General features: G+C 44.1%; 1 protein-coding gene across 1 annotated transcript in view; it reads left to right on the top strand.

Moving 5' to 3' along the window:
• Positions 1-22478, top strand: part of ABCA12 (ATP binding cassette subfamily A member 12) — a 222070-nt gene that overhangs the window by 53049 nt on the left and 146543 nt on the right. Inside the window, exon 3 of the mRNA XM_038748802.1 lies at positions 15329-15482. Within this exon, the coding sequence (XP_038604730.1) occupies positions 15329-15482 (154 nt within the window). The remainder of the gene's footprint in view (positions 1-15328; positions 15483-22478) is intronic.

Consider the following 22478-nt stretch of genomic DNA (forward strand, 5'->3'; position numbering starts at 1 on the left):
AGCTTTATTTGGACCAGGATCCCCAATCCTAAGTATCATCGTGACCAGTGAATTAATACTTCTAAGGTGTTTGGTGGTCAATGGAAACTCATCTGCAGGAAGTTCTGAGCTTTGCTTGTGACCCACTGGCTTCTCCATTTCTGACAAGTCCTGAAGTTTGATTCCTCACATGCTTCTCTAATGCCAACCTAATCACTAGGCCACAGTTGGTTCTCTCTGGCAGACAATCTCTTGCTCACATCATCTCTCCTGACTGTAACCCCTTCCCTCTTCACACCCAGCAGACCACAACTCTCCTTGTCTTTAATGCCCTTTTAAAATCTCATCTTCTCCAGCAATCTTTTCCAGACTAATCTCTCCTTTCCCCATCCTATTTTCCCACCCTACTGTGTCATCTTAAGTCCGTATCCCCTAAGCATTAACCTTCCCCACTACTGACTGAGTTACCTGAAAATTGGACTGCGGCATCAATTCAGGATTGATGTTCTTTATATTGACAAAGACTATATATTGGCAAGGACTAAGGATAGTCTTTGTTTTGATCAGTTGAAGTGCTTAAAGGAGGATTGTTCTAACCAGCTTTAGTGAGATGAGCTCACTAAGGGAGCTCAATCTCACAGCATCTTCGGGCAGCTTTCTCAAATGACGTTCTACACCAGACCACCTGCACACCAAATCCTACAACAATTAGCCATGCTAGAATAGGCTTTGGTTTATCGAGTCTATTGCTTCTTCATTTGCCCCATACCTATCAACTGGAGAAGCCAACATCTCCCCTGTTTCCCTGCTCTGACTTCTCAGTTATCAGTGAGGAACTGCCTGTGTGAGACTTGGATCTGCCCTTTCAGAGCCCCGAGCAGTTTCTACAGCATCACTTGTGAACTCCAAGCCACAGGAAATGACAGCACAAACTCATCACTAACAAGAACCTGGAACACAATCAGTCAGCTCCTCAAAACTACATCGTACCTCCTCTGGAGGGGACACAGGAAGAGAATGGACTTCAGCAGGTGTGAAAGGCACTCCTAGTAGTCCTGAACACTTAGAAAAAGAAGAGAAAAATCTCATAAATTGTTAGATAAAACTCACACTTTATTTTTTTATCATATTTGTTAAGTGCTTACTACATGCCAGGCACTGAACTAAGCGTTGGGGTAGACATGAGCTACTTAGATTGGACAAAGTCCATGTCCCACTTAAGGCTCACACTCTTCATTCATTTATTCAATCGCATTTATTGAGTGCTTACTGTGTGCAGAGCACTGTACTAAGCGCTTGGGAAGTACAAATCAGCAGCCTATAGAGACGGTCCCTACCCAACAATGGGCTCACAGTCTAGAAGGGGGAGACAGACAACAACACAAAACAAGTAGGCTCTTAATCCACAATTTACAGATGAGGCACAGAGAAGTGACATGATTTACCCAAGGTCACACAGCATATAAGTGGCAGAGGCAGGAGTAGAACCCAGATCCTTCTGACTCCAGGGCCTGAGCTCTAGCCTCAGGCCATACTGCTTCTCTGCTGTCCAGTCCTGGGGTCCTCTTTCCACAGGGCAAGCTAATCTGATCAAGTAACAGGTATTTAGCAGGTAGCCCCACCCAGAATTCAATTAATCACTGGGGCAGATGGGCATGAAAAAGGGATCTAAGTAATTGCTGGGAAGAAGTCTCTTGGGCATTTTAAGGCAGAGTAAGATCCTTGGGACAGAATGCAGGAGGAAAGGTTCTCTAGAGAAAGTTCCAGAAGCAACAGCAGTTTCAACCAGGGAGCAGTGAACACCAAATAATCAATCAATCATATTTATTGAGCACTTACTGAGTGCAGAGCAGTGTACAAAGCACTTGGAAGAGTACAATATGACAGAGCTGGTAGACACGTTCCCAGCCCACAGTGCAGAAGAGAAAGGGAAAAGAGTCCATATCTACCCCAGCGCTTAGAACAGAGCTTGACAGGTAGTAAGTACTTAACAAATATCATTATTATTATTATTATGAAGAGGAGGAGGAGGGGGAGGAACAGGAGGAAGAGGAAGAAGAAGAAATCAGTGATGTGCGATAAAAGGGGGCAAGGTGATTAAGTGCTTTAAAGCCAATGGTAAGGAATTTCTGTTTGATATGAGGGTGGTTGGGCAACCACTGGAGGTTCTTGAACAGTGGGGAAACATGGACTGAATGGTTGCACATAAATTTTATGAGAGGTTGTGAGTGGGGAAGCAGCGTGGCCTAGTGGAAAGAGGGATTTATTCCAACCCCACCACATAACAATAATGGCATTTATTAAGCGCTTACAATGTGCAAAGCACCATTCTAAGCGCTGGGGAGGTTACAAGGTGATCAAGTGGTCCCACGGGGGGCTCACAGTCTTCATCCCCATTTTCCAGATGAGGTAACTGAGGAACCGAGAAGTTGAGTGACTTGCCCAAAGTCACACAGCTGACAATTGGTGGAGGCAGGATTTGAACCCATGACCTCTGACTCCAAAGCCCGGGCTCTTTCCACTGAACCACGCTGTTTCTCTATGCCTGCCGCATGACCTTGGGCAAGTCATGTAACTTTTCAGTGCTTCAGTTTCCTCATCTATTAAATAAAGATTATAAACCAGTTCTTCCTCCTATTTAGGTTCTGAGCCCCATGTGGGAAAGGGACTGTGTCCACCCAGATTATCTTGTATCTATCCCAGGTTTTAGTGCAATGTTTGAATGCAGAGTAAGCACTTAACAAATACCACAATTATTTGTAGTAGTATTCAGGTGCAACTGAAGTGGCCGTTGATAGTGATATAATTGGGGAATATGAGAAATTAATCAAGAAAGCCTTTATTTTTTACTACAAAAGGCAGATTATTTCTATATATGTATACATATATTTAGAGAATAGTAGCTATATCTGTATACAGTAAGACTGTGAGCCCCACGTGTGACAGGGGTTTTGTCCAACCCGATTACTTTATATTTACCCCAGCACTTAGAACAGTGCTTGACATAGTAAGTGCTTAACAAATAACACAGTTATTATTATTATTATTATTATTATTTTATTTAGATATGATTCCCTAAATATTTATTCCCCACATATATATCTATCCCTGGTATTGTGGACCATTGATTAGAAAAATCCCAGTGAATGAGATGAAACCGTCAATCCCACCTGCATCTGATAGGGAAGGTTTCTTTAATTCCTAAAGGCTGGGGCCAGGGCTGGAGCTAGATCCCACAAAATCCTCCACTTCCACTGCAAATGTGGATCAGCAAAGTCATGGACAATGATCCATGATTGCCAAGTGACTCCTGTATATCCGTGTATAAGCTTTTGCTGTGTAAATAATAATGATAATTAATAATTATAGCATGCGTTAAACAGTTGCTATGTGTCAAGCACTACACTAAGTGCTAGGATAGATATGAGAAGCAGTGTGGCTCAGTGGAAAGAGCACGGGCTTGGGAGTCAGAGGTCATGGGTTCTAATCCCGGCTCCACCACGTGTCAGCTGTGTGACTTTGGGCAAATTACTTAACTTCTCTGTGCCTCAGTTACCTTATCTGGAAAATGGGGATTAAGACCGTGAGCCCCATGTGGGACAATTTGATTGCCTTGTATCTCCCCCAGAGCTTAGACCAGTCCTTGGCACATAGTAAGCACTTAACAAATACCAAAATTGTATTATTATTATTATACAAAATAATCAAGTCTCACAGCTGGGTCACAAACTAAATAGGAAGGAGAACAGGAACGAATCTCCATTTTGCAGAAGAGGGAACTGAGGCACAGAGCAGTTATGTGACGTCCAAGGTCACACAGCAGACAAGGGGTGGAGTCAGAATTAGAACTCAGGTCTCTTACTCCCAGGCCCATGTTCTATCCTCTAGGCCATGCTGCTTCTCTGAAAACTGTACTTTTTTATGGCATTTGTTAAGTGCTTACTATGTGCCAAACATTCATTCAGTCAGTCAGTTTTATTTATTGAGTGCTTACTGTGTGCACAGCACTGTACTAAGCCTTGGGAGATTACAATACAACAATAAACAGACACATTCCCTGTCCAAAATAAGCTCACAGTCTAGGGGGATGGGGAGAATGACATTGATAAAAATAAATAAATGACAGATATTTACATAAGTTCTGTGGTGCTTGAAGAGGGGAAGAACCAAGGGAGCAAGTCAGGGTGATGCCAAAGGGAGTGGGAGAAGAGGAAAGGGGGGCTTAGTTAGGGAAGACCTCTTGGAGGAGATGTGCCTTCAATAAGGCTTTGAAGTGGCGAAGAATCATTGTCTGTGAGAATTGAGGAAGGAGGACGTTACAGGCCAGAGGCAGGATGTGGGCGAGTGGTCGGTGATGAGATCTGCACAGAGTAAGCACTCAATAAATATGATTGAATGAATGAATGAATGAATGAATGAATGAGATGGATGAAATGGAGGCAAAGTGAGAAGGTTTGCATCAAAGGAGTGAAGTGTGTGGGCTTGGTTGTAGTAGGAGAGTGATGATGTGAGGTAGGAGGGGGCAAGGGTGATTGAGGGCTTTGAAGCCAGTGGTGAGGAGTTTTTGTTTGATGAGGAGATGATGGGCAACCATTGGAGATTTTTGAAGAGTGGGGAAACTTGTCCTGAATGTTTTTGTAGAAAAGTGATTTGGGCAGGAAGGTGAAGTATGGACTGGAGTGGGGAGAGACAGGAGGTTGGAAGATCAGCAAGGAAGTTGATGCAGTAATCCAGACGGGCTAGGATGAGTGATTGTATTAACGTGGTAGCAGTTTGGTTGGAGAGGAAAGGGCAGATATTAGCAATGCTGTGAAGGTGGGACTGACAGGATTTAGTGATGAATTGAATATGTGGGTTGAATGAGAGAGAGGAGTTAAGGATACACCATCTAAGTACTGGAGTTGGTACAAATAATTAGATCAGATACAGTCCCTGTCCTGCATGGGGCTCACAGTCTAAGTAGGAGAGAAAACATCATCATCATCATCAACAATCGTATTTATTGAGCACTTACTGTGTGCAGAGAACTGTACTAAGCGCTTGGGAAGTACAAGTTGGCAACATATAGAGACAGTCCCTACCCAACAGTGGGCTCACAGTCTAAAAGGGGGAGACAGAGAACAAAACCAAACATACTAACAAAATAAAATAAATAGAATAGATATGTACAAGTAAAATAAATAGAGTAATAAATATGTACAAACATGTATACATAAATACAGGGGAAACATATATATTCCTGTATATATACAGGAAAACATGCATTCGATCCCCATTTTACAAGTGACGAACTGAGGCACAGAGAAGTTAAGCAACTTACCCAAGGTCACACAGCAAACAATTGGTAGAGCCCCAGGTCTTCCAACTCCCAGGTCCATGCTCTTTCCACTAGGCCACACCGCTAAACATATTACTTGGTTCATCTTTCTCATATATTCCCAAGGACATATTGTATACTATGCCCCAACCGATTAGTCACTCACCTAATATTAGTAATAGCAATAACATTAATAGGCAATTGTGTGTGCTTTTGAGGAAATTAGCTAATGATGCATGATATTTCACTGGTGCTGTTCCATTAGCTCACTTTGGTCTATCCTGAAAACACACAAAGAGTCTTAAACAAACATGTGCAGGGTAGGATGACTAGGACTCAACAGTTTTGTCTATAATGGCTATAGCAGAGGGAGTTCCTATTTCCTTAAACAATCAGTCAGTCAATCATTACTATTTACTGAGTGCTTACTGAGAGCAGAGCATTGTATTAAGTGCTTTGGGAGAATATAAATACAAAGAGTTAGTAGACACGTTCCCTACTGGATTAAGTTTACAGTCTAGGGGGTGAGATGGACATTTTCAATATAAACTAATATTTTGTGGATCAGTCAGTGCTATTTATTGAGTGCTTACTATGTGCAGAACACTCTACTATATGTTTGGGAGAGTACAATACAACAGACTTGATAGACGAGTTCCCTGCCCTTAATGAGCTTACAGTCTAGAGACATTAAGACATTACTATAAATGCAAAATTTATAGATCTGTATTTATAGATTTGCCTTATAGATATAAGACAAATACCAAATGTCCAAAGGGCAAAGATCCAAGGGTAGGGCCCAGATTCAAGTGTAAGTACAGGTCTAATTATGGATCAGTCAATCAATCGATTAGTTGTATTATTGAGTGCTCACTGTGTGCAGAGCACTGCACTAAGTACTTGGGAGAGTACAATATAACAATATAACAGAGTTGGTAGACATGTTGGTAGAGCTTACAGCCTAGAGGGGAAGATAGACATTAATATAAATAAATAAATTACAGATATGCACATAAGCCGTGGGGCTGATGGAGGGGTGAAAAAAGGGAGCAAGTCCCAGAGCAAGGGTGATGCAGAAGAGAGTGGGAAAAGAGGAAATGAGGACTTAGTCAGGGAAGGCCTTTTGTAGGAGTTGTGCCTTCAGTAAGGTTTTGTAGGTGGGCAGAGAGATTGGATATGCACATATGAGGGTGGGGTGAATACCAAGTGTCTACAGGGTAAAGAACCACGTACGTAGACAACACAGAAAAGAAAGGGAGTTGGGGGAAAGAGGCCTTCTACAGAGAAGGCCCATTATTGAGGGACACTGTAAGAGACAATTTCTTCCCCTCCTTTTTGGCTTTTCTCAAGTGTGAAGGACAATCCATTCTGCTGTGTAGAACTTACCGAAAGTCCTTTGCTATTCCATTTGCCACTCGCAGCCCCGGTCACTGTTTCAAACCTGCTTCTCAGTCTCCTGATCTTCAAAAAGTCTCTGTTCATTAATGATAATGATCGCATTTGTTAAACGCTCACTATGTGCCTAGCACTGTTCTAAGCGCTGGGATAGATACAAGGTAATCAGTTGTCCCATGTCAGGCTCACAGTCTTAATCCCCATTTTACAGATGAGGTAACTGAGGCAGAGGGAAGTTAAGTGACTCGCCCAAGGTCACAGAGCAGGGGCCAGGATTAGAACCCACATTCTCTGACTCCCAAGCCTGTGCTCCTGTCACTAGGCCATGCTGCTTCATTGAGAACACACAGTCAGGGCTCAGTAAATACCACTGACTGAGAGCAGTACCCCTCTGCTGATTGTCCCAAGCTAGGCTGGTCTGACAGCAGATACTTGGATTCCAGCCGTCGGCAAAGAGCCTCCATTTCACTGTGTCTTCAGAATCTTTATTATGCCCTCTCTACTTATCTTTGCTCCCTTTTAGTCACCTCAGAAGTCGAGGAAATCTTCATCTTTGCCTTGTAATTTTGGGATAGTGGATCATGAACTGAAGACAGACAATTACTCTCGTCAGCTTCAAAGCCTTATTGAAGGCACAACTCCTCCAAGGCCTCCCAGACTAAGCCCCACTTTTCCTCATTTCCCACTCCCTTCTGTCACCCTGACTTGCTCCCTTTGCTCTTCCCCCCTGCCAGCCCCACAGCCCTTGTGTACATGTCTGTAATTTTATTTATTCATATTGATATCTGTCTCCCCCACTCTAGACTGTAAACTCATTGTGGGAAGGGAATGTCCCTATTTATTGTTGTATTGTACTTTCCCAAGCTCTTAGTACAGGGCTCTGCACACAGTAAGCACTTAATAAATACGACTGACTGAATGAATGACAGGAAAGGATATGACCTGGAGGGTGAGAGTTGTATCTGTATGTGCCACTAACACGTCATTCTGTTCCATGCAGCTATAGGCCCTCATAACCATTAAACACGGAACCAGCAGTGGAAGGGAGAAATGGCAATAATAATAATTATGGTATTTGTTAAGGACTCACTATGTGCCAAGCACTGTTCTCAAGGCTGGACTAGAAACAAGATGATCAGGTTAGGTCACAGTCCCTGCCCCACAGAGAGCTTACAGCCTAAGGGGAAGGAGGAACAAGTATTGAATTCTCATTTTACAGGTAAGGAAACTGAGCCACAAAGAAGTGAAGCGACTTGCCCCAGTTCACATAGCAGGCAAATGGCAGGGCCGGGATTAGAATCCAAGTCCTCTGACTTCAGGACCTTTCCACTAGGCCACGTGGCTTCTCTGACAATGACCCATAGTTCAAGATGAGGCTTTGTTGGGAGGAGACAGCGGGAGGAGCCTCATCAGTCTGGGTGGGTCCCACTTATGGGCAGAAGGGCCTCTTGGCTTACACAATTCCTCATGTCTTTCTGCTTCCAGATCCCAGCTGAAGGGCCAGAGCAACCAAAGACAGAGCCTCAGTGTCTTCCTAGGCCCCTCATGTGTCAGGTGGCACAGATGACATCACCTAGATCACAATCTAATGATGTTATCACATAACACCGTATCTCCTCAGCCTTACCTATTCCCTCTCTCCCTCTTCCTCTCTTCCCCCTTCCCTTTTCTCCACTGGGCTCCCAAACTGCAAACCTCAGCTGTTGGTGAAAAGCCCATGGTGCCTGCTCTCAGAACTTATGCTTTGCACAAGGTGAGCACTCAATAAATACAATTGATTGATAGATAAGGAGGTGGAAGAGGAGAAGGAGAAAGAGGTGTGTCGGTGAATACTAATAATATCTTAGTATTATGTGTCAAGCACTATACTAAGTGCTGGGGTAGATGCAAGGAAATCAGATTGGATACAGTCCAAGTACTACATGGGGCTCACAGTCTCAATTCGCATTTTACAGATGAGGTAACTGAGGCACAGAGAAGCTAAGTGACTTGATCAGGGTCGCACAGACAAGAGGCAGAGCTGGAATTAGAACTCAGATCCTTCTGACTCCCAGGCCGGCGCTCTATTCACTAGACCACTCTGCTTCCTGACAGTCTATTTTGTGAGCTATTTTCATAAATCCACAAACAACAGTCATGTTGGTAGGGTCATGAGGCCCCTGAGTTCTCCTTTGTAGGAGGCTGGGGCCCCCTTAATCTTGGGTCACAAGGTCTGCAGCCCCGGGAGCCCTGAGGTAACCTGACCCTGTTCAGCCTGCTGCAGTTTCACTCTGTTCTTTTAAATGGTTCTTGTACAGGCCTTACAATGTACCAGACACTTTACTAAGCACTGGTGAAGATACGAGATGATCAGGTTGGATACAGTCCTCATTCTGCAAGGGGCTCATAGTCCAAGTAGGAGAGAGGAGGATTTAATGGCCATTTTACAGATGAGGTAACTGAAGCACCGGGTTGGGAGCCAGAGGTCCTGGGTTTTAATGTTGTTGGGGTTTTTTTTAATGGTGTTTGTTATGCACTTATGTGCCAGGCACTGCACTAAATTGTGCTGTAGATATAAGATAATCAGGTTGGACACAGTCCAGCTCCCACATGGGGCTCACAGTCTTAATCCCCATTTTGCAGCTGAGGAAACTGAGGCCCAGAGAAGTTGAGTGACTTGTCTAAGGTCACACAGCAGAAAAGTGACAGAGACAGGATTAAAACCCAGGTCCTTTAACACCCAGGCCCATGCTCTCTGTAGGTCATTTTGTTTCCCTTTACATTTTTCACAGCTCTGCCACTTTTCTGCTCTGTGACCTTGGGCAAGTCACTTCTCTGTGCCTTAGTTTCCTCAACTACAAAATGGGGATTCAATACTTGTTCTCCCTCATACTTAGGCTGTGAGCCTTATATGGGACAGGGACTGTATCCATTCTGATTAACTTGTATCTACTTATGCTTGGAACAGTGCTTGACATATAGTAAGCACTTAGAAAATACCATAAAAAATTCCTCTTAGAGGCTTGGGAGGGGCAGGAATACTTTAGGGGTAATAAAACTTGGGACCCAGTCAATTCTTCAATGTGCGTGAGGACATTGGAAGTAGTTGTGTGTGTGTGTGTGTGTGTGTGTGTGTGTGTGTGTGTGTGTGTTTGTGTGTGTTGGGAAGAGAGAGAAACTCTTTTTGGCCCTTTGTGGTTGAAGACACTGGGCCCCTTTCATAGCATGTACTATTTAACATTCACCAGGAGCAGGGCTACATTCCGTTCTGGCGTCTTTAGTTCCACAGGTCTCAGGAATTGCTTTTGGCTCACAGTCAGTTCAATTTTGTGTCTACTGTTGTGGGCCATCAGGGATGGAGAGAACACTGAAAAAAGAAAAATCATCTGCAGCCCAAACGTCTTCATCTTCTTCTTCATATTCACCAGAAGCAGGATGCGGCTCCTGCAGCAGTTGTCCCTGTGGGAGTGATTGGACTCTTGGGAAAACAGAAATAAGAACTCCAACTCATGTTCTCTTTTGCTGAGGGCTTCACAGAGAGGAGCGATGTAATTCAGTCAATCCTAGTATTAGAGAAGCAGCGTGGCCTAATGGAAAGAGGAGAGGCTTGGGAGTCAGGGGACCTGAGTCCTAATCCCTGTTCTGTCGCTTGGCTGCTTTGTGGCATTGGTCAAGTCACTTAACTTCTCTCAGCCTCAGTTTCTTCATCAGTAAAATAGGGATTCAATATCTGTTCTCCCCATGGGAGAATGGGACAGGAATTGTGTCTGACCTGATTATCTTGAATCTATAGATATGTAGACTGTGAGCCCGTTGTTGGGTAGGGACCATCTCTATATGCTGCCGACGTCCTTCCCAAGTGCTTAGGACAGTGCTCTGCACACAGTAAACACTCAATAAATACGATTGAATGAATGAAAGCAAGTGCTGCGGGGCCCAGGTGGGGGGCAAGTGGGGAGTGGTGAATAAAGGGAACTAGATAGGGTGACACAAAAGAGAGTAGAGCAGAGCAAAATCTTCCTCTGCCATTTACCTGCTGTGTGACCTTGGGCAAGTGACTTAACTTTCTGTGCCTCAGTTTCCTCAACTTTAAAATGGGGATTCAATACCTGTTGTTCCTCCTACTTAAAGTGTGAGCCCCATGTGGGACCTGATTGTATCTATCCCAGAATTTAGTACAGAGCTTGGCACATAGTAAGCACTTACTAAATAACAACACACATTATAGGCTTCTCAGTTCTCCCGTTCAGGATGTTACATTTGTGCGGAGAGATTGTCTCATCCATGGAAAAGGTTTGATTTCCATTTTCGAGGATTGGACACACGTTATTATATAGACAAGGCTCATTTAGGTTTGGCTATCTGGTATGAAGAAAGGCAAAAAGAATTGGCATCCTTTACATTGGAGAACTGACAACTCAGGGAGATGAAGGGGTTTTATGGGAAGGCTGCTAGTTAGTTGTTTTTTATGTCCATCAGGGTTTAACAAGCAAAATAGCCTTCAGTGAAAGCAGAAGAGATAGCAGTTAGCTCAGGAAAAAACTTTCTGACTCTCAGGGTGATAAATCACTCTTAGGGTCCATCAAAGGAGGTTGTGAGGTCTTTATCCCCCGGGAGTTGAAGAAGGCAACCATTCCACCAGTAGACTGTAACCTCATATCATACTTTCCTAATCACTTAGTATAGTGCTTGCCAAGTGCTCTCTGGTTCTTTGATTCTGTGGCTCAACTCCCCATCTTTGGCCATGAGTTCTTTATAAAGTGCAGACTAATGGCTGGAGCCACCTTGGGGAGTCAGGTATTAATATGCTGTATTACTTTGGGAGAAATGGTTTGTTTTATCTTCATCTCCATTTCCTACCTGGCACAGAATGCAAGGAAGATTCCTGCTCTCCTGTTCCCCAGTGGACTGTATTGGACTTGAGTCTGAGCAGAGTCAGTTTTCCTTTAGGAGGGGGTGGAACATTCTTGCAGGAGTCCATGTTAAGGAAAACTCATGTCATAGGACTTATTCTGTGTTTGACAAAGTGTCATATTCTATTCAGAAAGACACACATTTTTTGGAAGGATGTTCCCAAATTGTGCTGTCAAGTTCTAGCTGCAGCAGCCTGTGAACACTTGGGTTTTGGGGAGCAGGTTGCTTCTGGAAACAATGGGATATAAGCCTTCCTTCCTTAAGTGCTAATGGATACTTTATGTACAAGAGGCACAGAAGCAGAAGCAGTGAAGCCTAGTGGGAATAGCATGGTCCTGGGATTCAGGGAACTGGGTTCTAATCCAGGCCCTGCCACTTAACAATACTGACAGCATTTGTTAAGAACTGGGGTTGATACAAGCAAAGAGGCTCACAGTCTCAATCCCATTTTACAGATGAGAGAACTGAGGCACAGAGAAGTAAAATGACTTGCCCAAGGTCACACAGCTGACAAGAGGCGAGGCCATGACCTTCTGACTTCCAGGCCTGTATTCTATCCACAACTCCATGTTGATTCCTTGTCTGCTGCATGATCTTGGGAAAGTCACTGCACTTGTCTGTGCTCAGCTACCCCATCTGTAAAATGGGGATTAAGACTGTGAGCCCCATGTGAGACAGGTACTGGGTCCAAACTGATTTTCTTATATCCACCCCTCTGCCCCAGGATTTAGTACAGTGCATGGATCATAGTAAGTGATTAACATATATCATTTAAAAAAAAGGTAGTCACAGAAGATCCAGTCATGCTACCAAAGATCCAACCACATATTGGCGGAGAGAAGAAACAGAAGCAGAAGAAAGGGCACATGTTCTGTTCCACACTATACTAAACACTGGTGTAGATAGAAGATAATCAAGTTGAATAGAGTCCCTGGACAATGTGGGGCTCACAGTCTTAATCCCCATTTTACAGATGAGGTAACTGAGGCCCAGAGAAGTGAAGTGACTTGCCCAAGGTTTCTAGACTGTAAGCTTGTTGTGGGCAGGAAAGGTGTTTGTTATTATTGTTATACTCTCCCAAGCACTTAGTACAGTGCTGTGCACATGGTAAGCACCCAATAATTCTGATTGACTGACTGCCTGACAAGTGGCAGAGCTGGGATTAGAACCCAGGTCCTCTGACTTCCAGGTTCAAGCTCTTTCCACTAAACCATGTAGCCACTCTATTGCTTCTAAAGCCTCTATTCATTTACATTGGTATTATCATTTCCCTTTGTCTTTTTCTTTCTTCCCTCCTCACCACACTCTGTTTTATTTTCAGTTTTCACCTTTTTTGACCAGGAATTTACATCCACAAACGAGCTCCTTAATGACAAGAACACTTTTTGCCCTTCTCCTTGGTGATAATAATAATGATAACAATAATTATGGTATTCATTAGGCGCTTACTATGTGCCATGTACTGTACAAAGCACTGGAGTGGTTTGGACAAAGTCCGTGTCCTGCATAGGTTTTACAGTCTTATTCCCAACTTTCAGATGAGGTAACTGAGGCACAGAGAAGTGAAGTGACTTGCCCAAAGTCACACAGCTGACAAGTGGCGGAACCAGGATTAGAACCCATGACATCTGACTCCCAAGCCCGTACTCTATCTACTATGCCATGCTGCTTTCCCTGTGGCATTAATAATACCGCAGTTAATAATGACTGTGCCAAGCACTGTGGTAAATCCTGGGGTAGGTAGAGGAGACTCAGGGGGGACACAGCCTCTGTCCCACATGGAGCTCACAGTCTAGAGATAAGGGAGAACAGGTATTTGATCTCCATTTCACAGATGAGGAAACTGATGCACAGAGAAGTTAAGTGACCGGCCCAAGGTAACACAGCAGGAATGTGACAAAGCCGGAATTAGAACTCAGATCTTCTGGATTTTCTGCCAACCCAAACACCTAGTACAGTGCCCCATGCACAGCAGATGTTCTGTCTGTGCTGTTGATGTTGGGGACAGCATATATCCATCATGTAAACTTTCATTTGCTAATCCAAGGTCTAGTTCCCTTTCCTATTAATCAATCATTCATAGTTATTGAGGGCTTACTGTGTGCAGAGCACTGTACTAAACGCTTGGGAGAGTACAATACAACATACTGTTTTTACATTTTTAACCCTCTGTTCTTTTATGAAAGATAAACAGACCGATGGTACCTCTATCGATGGTGTTTTTAAGTTGGACTGGGTAGTTTTCAAGGTGTTGTTTTTCTAATTTTCACTCTGCCCTTCATCCTGGTACTTTCCTCCGAGTCTGGCAACTCTCCCCTTCGATAACCCATTGTGCCGGTACTCTGCTCAGGAAGTCAGTCTGGGCTGTCCTCTCAAATTCAACTGTGCAGAGTTCGGTACTGCCCGGCTCATCTCCTGTGTTAACTAACGCAAGCACACTCCAATGGGACATTTGCCAAAGCAAATACAAACATTTGGGTTACAGAACCACTTCCTTTCCATCCTGCCCCCAACAATTTGAGAGAAAAAAATGGCATTTTCACCTGTAATATCTTTCTCAGGTTCTTGGAGTTCCAGGGGATTTGGGATGGAGCTGGCTGAAGAGAAGGAGGGGACCTGCTAGCCACTTTCTAGTTACAGGAAAAGATAGCTGCCAGTTGAGATGTCAGAAGTTGGAGAGGTGTGAACAACGTATGCATGAGGAGTTTATGACTATATGGCTGATTTGGAACAAAGCATTTTGGGTTTAGAAATGCTATCCTGGGCCTGTGGAGTAGAAAGCTTTGCTTAGTTAGTCAGTAAGTCAGTCAATCATATTTACTAAGCGTTCACTGTGTAGTACGTGCGTGAGAGAGTACAATATATTGTTATAATACACATATTCCTTGCCCACAACAAGCTTACCATCTAGAAGGGGAGTATAAATAAATAAAAATACAGTTATGTACATTAGTGCTGTGAGACTGGGAGGAGGGATGAATAAAGGGAGCAAGTCAGAGTGATGCAGAAGGGAGTGGGAGAACAGGAAATGAGGGCTTATTCAGGGAGGGCCTCTTGGAGGAGACATGCTTTCAATAAGGCTTTGAAGGTGGGGAGAGTAATTGTAAGATATGAAGAGGGAGAATGTTCCAGAGCAAAGGCAGGATGTGGACTAGGGCTCCCAGGAGCCTTGGAATGAGCACAATGACCTTCTGGCTTGGAATTTCTGGGAATGTTTCTTTGGATACTCGCCCCACCCTCAGCCTCACAGCACTTATTCATTCATTCATTCATTCAGTCAGTCAGTCAGTTGTATTTATTGAGCACTTACTGTGTGGAGAGCACTGTACTAAGCACTTGGGAAGTACAAGTCAGCAACGTATAGAGATGGTTCCGACTCAACAACAGACTCACAGTCTAGAAGGGGGAGACAGACAACAAGACAAAACATGTAGACTTATGTACATTCCTATACATTATATATTATAAATGATTCATTTATATTAGTGTCTGTCTCCCCCTTGGAACTGTGAGCTCGATGTGAGCAGGAAACGTGTCTGCCAACTCTGTTTTACTATCACAAAGGCTTAGTACAATGCTCTGCACACAGCATGTGCTCATAAAACAAAGCCACTGATGGAGGAATAAAATAAAATACCATTTGGAAGATGCTGAGGAGTTGCTGAGAACACTTTGCTTTCTCTCCCCTCTTGGATGATGATCAGTAATCAGTGTCATTATATTTTCAACTGAATTTGTTTCCAGGTTACCTCGCCCCTCGAAATCTCCCCAGTGCCGGCTTCTTCCCGTTTCTGCAAACTCTTCTATGCGATACAGACTCCAAGTGCAAAGACACCCCCTACGGGCCCCAGGACTTGCTCCGAAGAACAGGTGCCAACCTCACCCTATTTATGGAAAGGTAAGAGATCTCGGCTGGGTGACATTGTTTGGGGCACAGGGGAATAGGTATTTGTCTCCTCTCTAGACTGTAAACTTATTGTGGGCAGGGAATGTGTCTGTTTTATTGTTGTGTTGGACTCTCCCAAGCACTTAATACAGTGGTCTGAACCTGGTAAGTGCTCAACAAATAGCATTGATTAAACTATGTCCTGCTTTTATTTCTTTACCCTGTGGTTTCCAAAGTTTTGGGTTGAAAAAGAGAAATTTACTTCATTTGGGCAAATCTCCTTTTCATTTCGCCACTGCTCACGTTTAAGGCCTTTTCACTGAGAAAGAATAGAGAATATTGTTGTGCCACATAAATTGTTTGCATCATGAAAAGAAAAAACGATCTGCCGTACTTCTCTTTCCTATGGCGTCCAAGGCCTGCAAAGGGAATACGTAGATGTGACTGTGAGCCCGTTGTTGGGTAGGGACCATCTCTATATGTTGCCAACTTGTCCTTCCCAAGCATTTAGTACAGTGCTCTGTACAGTGCACTCAAGCATTTAGTACAGTGCACACAGTAAGCACTCAATAAATACGATTGAATGAATGAATTGATTGATCGACTGGGCTGCAGAGAACAAAATGCTATAATAATAATGATGATGGAATTTGTTAAGCACTTACTATGTGCCAAGCACTTGTTATAACCTATGCATCAGGCAGAAACTCCTCACCCTGGGCTTCAAGGCTGTCCATCACCTTGCCCCCTCCTACCTCACCTTCCTTCTCTCCTTCTACAGCCCAGCCCGCACCCTCTGCTCCTCTGCCGCTAATCTCCTCACCGTGCCTCATTCTTGCCTGTCCTGCCGTCGACCCCTGGCCTGGAATGCCCTCCCTCCCCACATCCGCCAAGCTAGCTCTCTTCCTCCCTTCAAGGCCCTACTGAGAGCTCTCCTCCTCCAGGAGGCCTTCCCAGACTGAGCCCCCTCCTTCCTCTCTCCCTCTTCCCCCCTCCATCCTCCCTGCCTTGCCTCCTTCCCTTCCCCACAGCACCTGTATATATGTATATATGTTTGTACACATTTATTACTCTATTTATTTATTTTACTTGCACATATTTATTCTATTTATTTTATTTCATTAATATGTTTTGTTTTGTTCTCTGTCTCCCCCTTCTAGACTGTGAGCCCACTGTTGGGTAGGGACCATCTCTGTATGTTGCCAATTTGTACTTCCCAAGCGCTTAGTACAGTGCTCTGCACACAGTAAGCACTCAATAAATATGATTGAATAAATGAATGAATGAATAAGGGCTGGGGTAGATACAAGGAAATTAGGTTGTCCCACCTAGGGCTTACAGTCTTAATCCCCATTTACAGATGAGGTAACTGAGGCACGGAGAAGTTAAGTGACTTTCCCAAAGTCACACAGCTGACAAGTGGTGGAGTCAGGATTAGAACCGACGACCTCTGACTCCCAAGCCCGTGCTCTTCCCACTAAGCCACACTGCTTCTCCTATTAGGTAGCATTCTGAATTAGGAAAATGACAGACAGTGATTATATTTTATTTTTATGGTATCTGTTAAATACTGTATGCCAGTCACTATTCTAAGCACTGGGATAGTTACAAGGAAATCAGGTTGGATGCAGTCTATGTCACACATAGAGCTCACAGTCCTAATCCCCATTTTAAAGGTGAGGTAACTGATGCACAGAGAAGTAAAGTGATTTACCCAAGATCACACAGCAGACAAGTAATGGAGCAGGGATTAGAATCCAGTGTTTTGGATTCTCAGGCCCATGGTTTATCCAGTAGGCCACGCTGCTTAAAGGGCCTTAGATGGGATTTGAAGTTCAATTAGGACTGTTGAAAATCAAGCACCATTCATTCATTTGTTTATAATAATAATAATGATAATAATGATGGCATTTGTTAAGCACTTACTATGGTGCAAAGCACTGTTCTAAGAGCTGGAGGGGATACAAAGTGATCAGGTTGTCCCATGTGGGGCTCACAGTCTTAATCCCCATTTTACGGTTGAGGGAACTGAGGCCCAGAGAAGTTGAGTGTCTTGCCCAAAGTCACACAGCTGACAAGTGGCGGAGCCAGGATTAGAACCTGTGACCTCTGACTCCCAAGCCCGGACTCTTTCCACTGAGCCATGCTGCTTTTCTATTTATTTATATTCAGTCACTCCTAAGTCTTCTCTGTGGGCAGAATATGGTGCTAGAAGTTGGGGAGTGTAGAATGAGTGACATCCATTAAAGAAATGGCAGGATAGCAGGAATAGCACTTGTCCTCGAGGAGTTTACCACCTATTGAAGAAAAGCATCTTACAAACTCCTTGCTCTGCAACACCTTTAAGCAATACTGCCGGACAGAATATATTTCCTGCTCCAGGTTAGCGCTTCCAAATAGACTTTCCACTGGGGGTTGTTGCTTTTGCCACTCTACTAATGGTTTCGGATCCCATTTGTGTGTTCCATGCCCTAAATATTCATGACCCTATAGCAGATTCTGTCAGTGAATCTGGTGCCATTAGACAGAAGGATGATGCCACAACTTCTCAGCTCAATGCAGTGGGGGTGTTGGCAGGAAGCACAGCTTGCACCCTCTACCATCATAACATAAACCTCCAAGATTTGGCCACCACCCTTGTTCCCGGTGCTGCTGCCGGTTAATATTGGACAAATTCAAGAGATGGACAGGAGAACCGACGGTGGACGGTACCTGTATGTCAGCCCTGCCCTGTCCTTCTCCTTGATTTGGAGAGTGTGGTCTTGGGTTCACCATAGCAACGTGGCCAGAGTGTATCGGATGGGAAATGTAGACTGTCAGCTCTAGACTGTAAGCTCATAGTTGGAAGGGAATGCGTCAACCAACCCTATTATATTGTATCCTCTGAAGCATTTGGTACAGTGCCATGCACACACTAAGTGCTTCATAAATGCGATCAATTGGTGTCTTCCCCAGAATAAAGGCCAAGTGGTGGGAGCAATCTCCTTCTCCTCCCTATGCAGCATGAGGAAGCAGCCCATATGGTGTAGTGGATAGAGCAATATGTCATGGGTTCTAATCCCAGCTCCGCCACTTGTCTGCTGTTTGGCTTTGGGCAAGTCACTTCACTTCTCTGTGCCTCAGTTACCTCATCCGTAAATTGACGATTAAGGCTGTGAGCCTCATGTGGGACAGGGACTCTGTCCGATCCAATTTGCTTGGATCCACCCCAGGCCTTTAGTACAGTGCCTGGAACATAGTTAGTGCTTAACAAATACTGAGGTTATTATTATCATTATCATTATTATTACACTTTGCATGGGTCATCTCTGCAGAGGGGCAACAGGGCATCTGCTTTCTATCCCGTTCACTGAGTCAGTAGTGGGGAGAGCAGAATTAGCTGCATAAACTGCCAGCCTCCCTAGCCAGTGCTCTCTACAAGGAACCCGGCTGTATATTTTCATTTATGTCTAGGATCTCCAGCCAATATTTTCCTTCAAGCACCAGGTAATTGCAACTTAATTTACAAAATTAACCACCACAATAAAACTGCAGCAACACTATGTCCCACCGTGCTATTAACTTTTATGCTTTCTGCGGCCCGGCAATGAAGCCAGGTCGTGGGAGAGTGTAAATCATCCCTTTCCATTCCTTTCTTTTTTGCTCACCGAGTCACAGCAGTCTTGAATGCAGTCTAGTATCCCTCTGTTAAGAACAGCCCTCCTGTTCAATTTTGGGGGCTCCAGAGAAATGTTGATTTCTGGTTCAATCAGAGGAGACCGCTTTGTTTTGCCCAACAGCAATCTCATTAGAGAAACACACACAAGCTTCTCTGCCTTCTGGCCAGACTCTAAGTCTTTTGGAGGGTTGCTCCATTGGCACTGGCTTTCTGTTATTGAGTTCATTCTGCTGCAGGCTTTGGCTCCAGGAGGATCTGCTTTGTTCATCGTCATACCAAACCTCCTGCATAATTCACTGTTGGAAAGAAAGGGTGCAGTAAAATTTCTCCCCTCCCTTTCCTGCACTGGGGAGCTGGACTGTTGAAAACTGTCTGCCCCCACCCTGTCTCCAACCTGCTCTGCTCAGAATGCCTTAGGACAATGAGGACCTTGTGTCCTGTCTCCAATGTTGGTGAACACCATGCGCAGGGAATGCTTCTGACCTCTTTCTGACCTTGCCACCATGGACTGCACTTCCATAATTATGGCACTAATCTAGGCCCTAGAAACCAGTTTCAGAAACCAGCCAGCTCTCAGATTTCTGCAGAGTCAAGGTAGCTAGGAAATTCCTCTTCAGAGAGACTTATATTTGAACCCTAAGAAGCAACGTGACCTAGTGGAAAAAGCACTGGCCTGGGACTCAGAGGACCTGCGTTCTAGTCCCGGGTCAGCCAAATGCTTGCTGTGTGACTTTGGGTAAGTCACTTCATTTCTCTGTGTCTCAGTTCTCCTTTTCTCTCTCCTATTTAGACTGTGAGCCTCAAGTGGGACAGGGACTGTATCCAACTTAATTAACTTATATCTACCTCAGCACTTAGAATAGTGTTTAGCATGTAGCAAGTGCTTAACAAAATCATTTTTAAAAAAGTCAGAAAATTTGTAGTTTCTGAGAAGAAAGATCTCACTGAAAATGTGGATGAGTGGTCCACTAGTTGTTGCAAGTGGTCCCGTTTCTGCTCTTGCCATGTCTTATGCTGTCAAGCCATCTCCGACCCACAGTGGTGTCATGAACACATAATAATAATAATAATGGCATCTATTAAGCACTTACTATGTGCAAAACACTGTTCTAAGTGCTGATGAGGCTCAAGGTGATCAGGTTGTCTCACGGGGGGCTCGCAGTCCTAATCCCCATTTTACAGATGAGGTAACTGAGGCACAAAGAAGTTAAGTGATTTGCCCAAAGTCACATGGCCAACAATTGGTGGAGCCAGGATTTGAACCCATGACCCCTGACTCCAAAGCCCTTGCTCTTCCCACTGAGCCACGCTGCTTCTCTTTCCCATAACACCCCACTTCCATCTGCAATCATTCTGGTAGTGTATCCATAGAGTTTTCTTGATAAAAATACGCAAGTGGTGTAAACGTGCCTCCTTCCGTACAGTAAACATGAGTCTCCGCCCTCGACTCTCTCCTATGCTGCTGCTGCTGCTCAGCACAGGTGAGTTTTGACTTGTAGCCGACTGCCTTCCACTCGCTAGCCACTGCCCAAGCTAGGAATGGAATGGATATGCCTCTGCTTGACGCTCCCTCCCGTAGTCTAGACTGGTAGAGTACCAGAAACGCTTCAGGTGCAACCCTGAGAGGGGAGCGCAAGGGTAGGTAAAAGTAAATCAGGTTGGACACAATCCTTCTCCCACATGGGGCTCACACTGATAATCTCTATTTTATGGATGCGGTAACTGAGGCCCCGAGAGGTTAGTGACTTGCCCGAGGTCACAGCAGACATGTGGTGCAGCCGGGACTCGAACCCAGGACTTTCTGAGTCCCAGATCCATGCTCTATCCACTAAGCCACACTGCTTCTTTTCTCCAATATATCTAACTTTGTGTAGATTAGATAGATTTTTGTCTCATACATTCTGAAATGCAGAGAGCTTCCTGAATAGGTACCCAGAGGGGACCAGAATCCTGTTCTCTAAGTGTGTTATACTCTTCCAAGTGCTCAATTCACTGCTCTGCACAGATTAAGTGATCAATAAATACAATCGATCGATTGATGTCATTTCAGCACAAGGAACCTAGATGAAACAAGCAGTGTGACAAGATTTGGAAACAACAGCTCACACATTGAGATGAAAACAAAGACACACACGATTCACCATGTTTTCTTTTCTCTTTACCCTTTTTAGGAAGTTTCAGGCCTTGCCCTCATTCTCTTACTTCCTGTTTCTAGTCTATACTCCAAATGTTTTTCTACTTTCTCCCTCTCACTACCTGTCTTACTCTCATTTGGTCATTATCTATTTCTCTGTGTTGGTTTCTGTCCCTCTCTGCCTCCAACTCCCAGAAATCCCCTGAGAACTCCCTCTTATTACTTCCAAAACCCTGAAGTATTGAGAAGCTTTTATTTGCTAAGATATCAGCCCAAACCTAGATGTACCAAAGCCAAAAGAATAGCAAAGTAAGCTCAACAATCTTAAACTTTCAGTAAGTTTAGTTTGAGGGATGGGAAAAGGTTTAGGTCAGTTCTTATTTTCATCTGAAGTAGCTTTCCCATTCCCAACAGTCAGCATAAGGGCTTAGGAGAACAGTATCTATCATCATGAATAATTCACATAGGCCTCTTGAACGCAGGACTTCCAATACATTTTATTGGAGGAGGGAGGAAAAACTCCAGGGATCAGGCACACATATAACTCTCTCCGTACCCAGTTAAAAGTAAGCTTTACAGGAAATCAACTGATGCAGAGGTTGGGGAAAATAAACTCCTATTTAGACACATAAAGAGTTTGGAGGCATCATCATCATCATCTTCTGATGAGTGAAGAGAGCATACATGAGTTCTGAAACATAATCGAGCCTGCAGTTCTAGGGAAGAAGTGTGGTCTTTGCACTATTAAATTACCCTTCCAACCCCTTACCCAAACTCCTTCATAAAGCACAGATGAGAATGCAATAACTTTCAGGAGTTTTCAGGAAAAAACTACTTCAGGACCGACCCTAGCGATTGAGGCTGATTTTATTTGCATGGCTGGGCTCTCTCTGATGGTCTTTTTAAAATCTTATCCATTTCTCCAAAGATATGAAAATCTCATTTTGAACAACATCCAATTAAAGAAGTCTTTCAAAAGACAATACCTAATCCTCTTGTCGCTCCCAAAAGGGAATCTGATTTTGCTCTGCAGTGATTTCCAGAATGGCAATAGCATAATAACCCCAGATTGCCCTGTAAATACTGAGCTGCTATTTCTATGGATAGCCCATCAGTATAGCAATATTTCCATGACCTCCTGTGGGTTTGGAGGCATGAGGATAATCCTGGCAATGGTTTGTGTAGAAAGATTTTCTTTATGGAATGTTTGTCTGTA

This window comes from Tachyglossus aculeatus, chromosome 7 (assembly GCF_015852505.1).
Source record: "Tachyglossus aculeatus isolate mTacAcu1 chromosome 7, mTacAcu1.pri, whole genome shotgun sequence".
Taxonomy (NCBI): domain Eukaryota; kingdom Metazoa; phylum Chordata; class Mammalia; order Monotremata; family Tachyglossidae; genus Tachyglossus; species Tachyglossus aculeatus.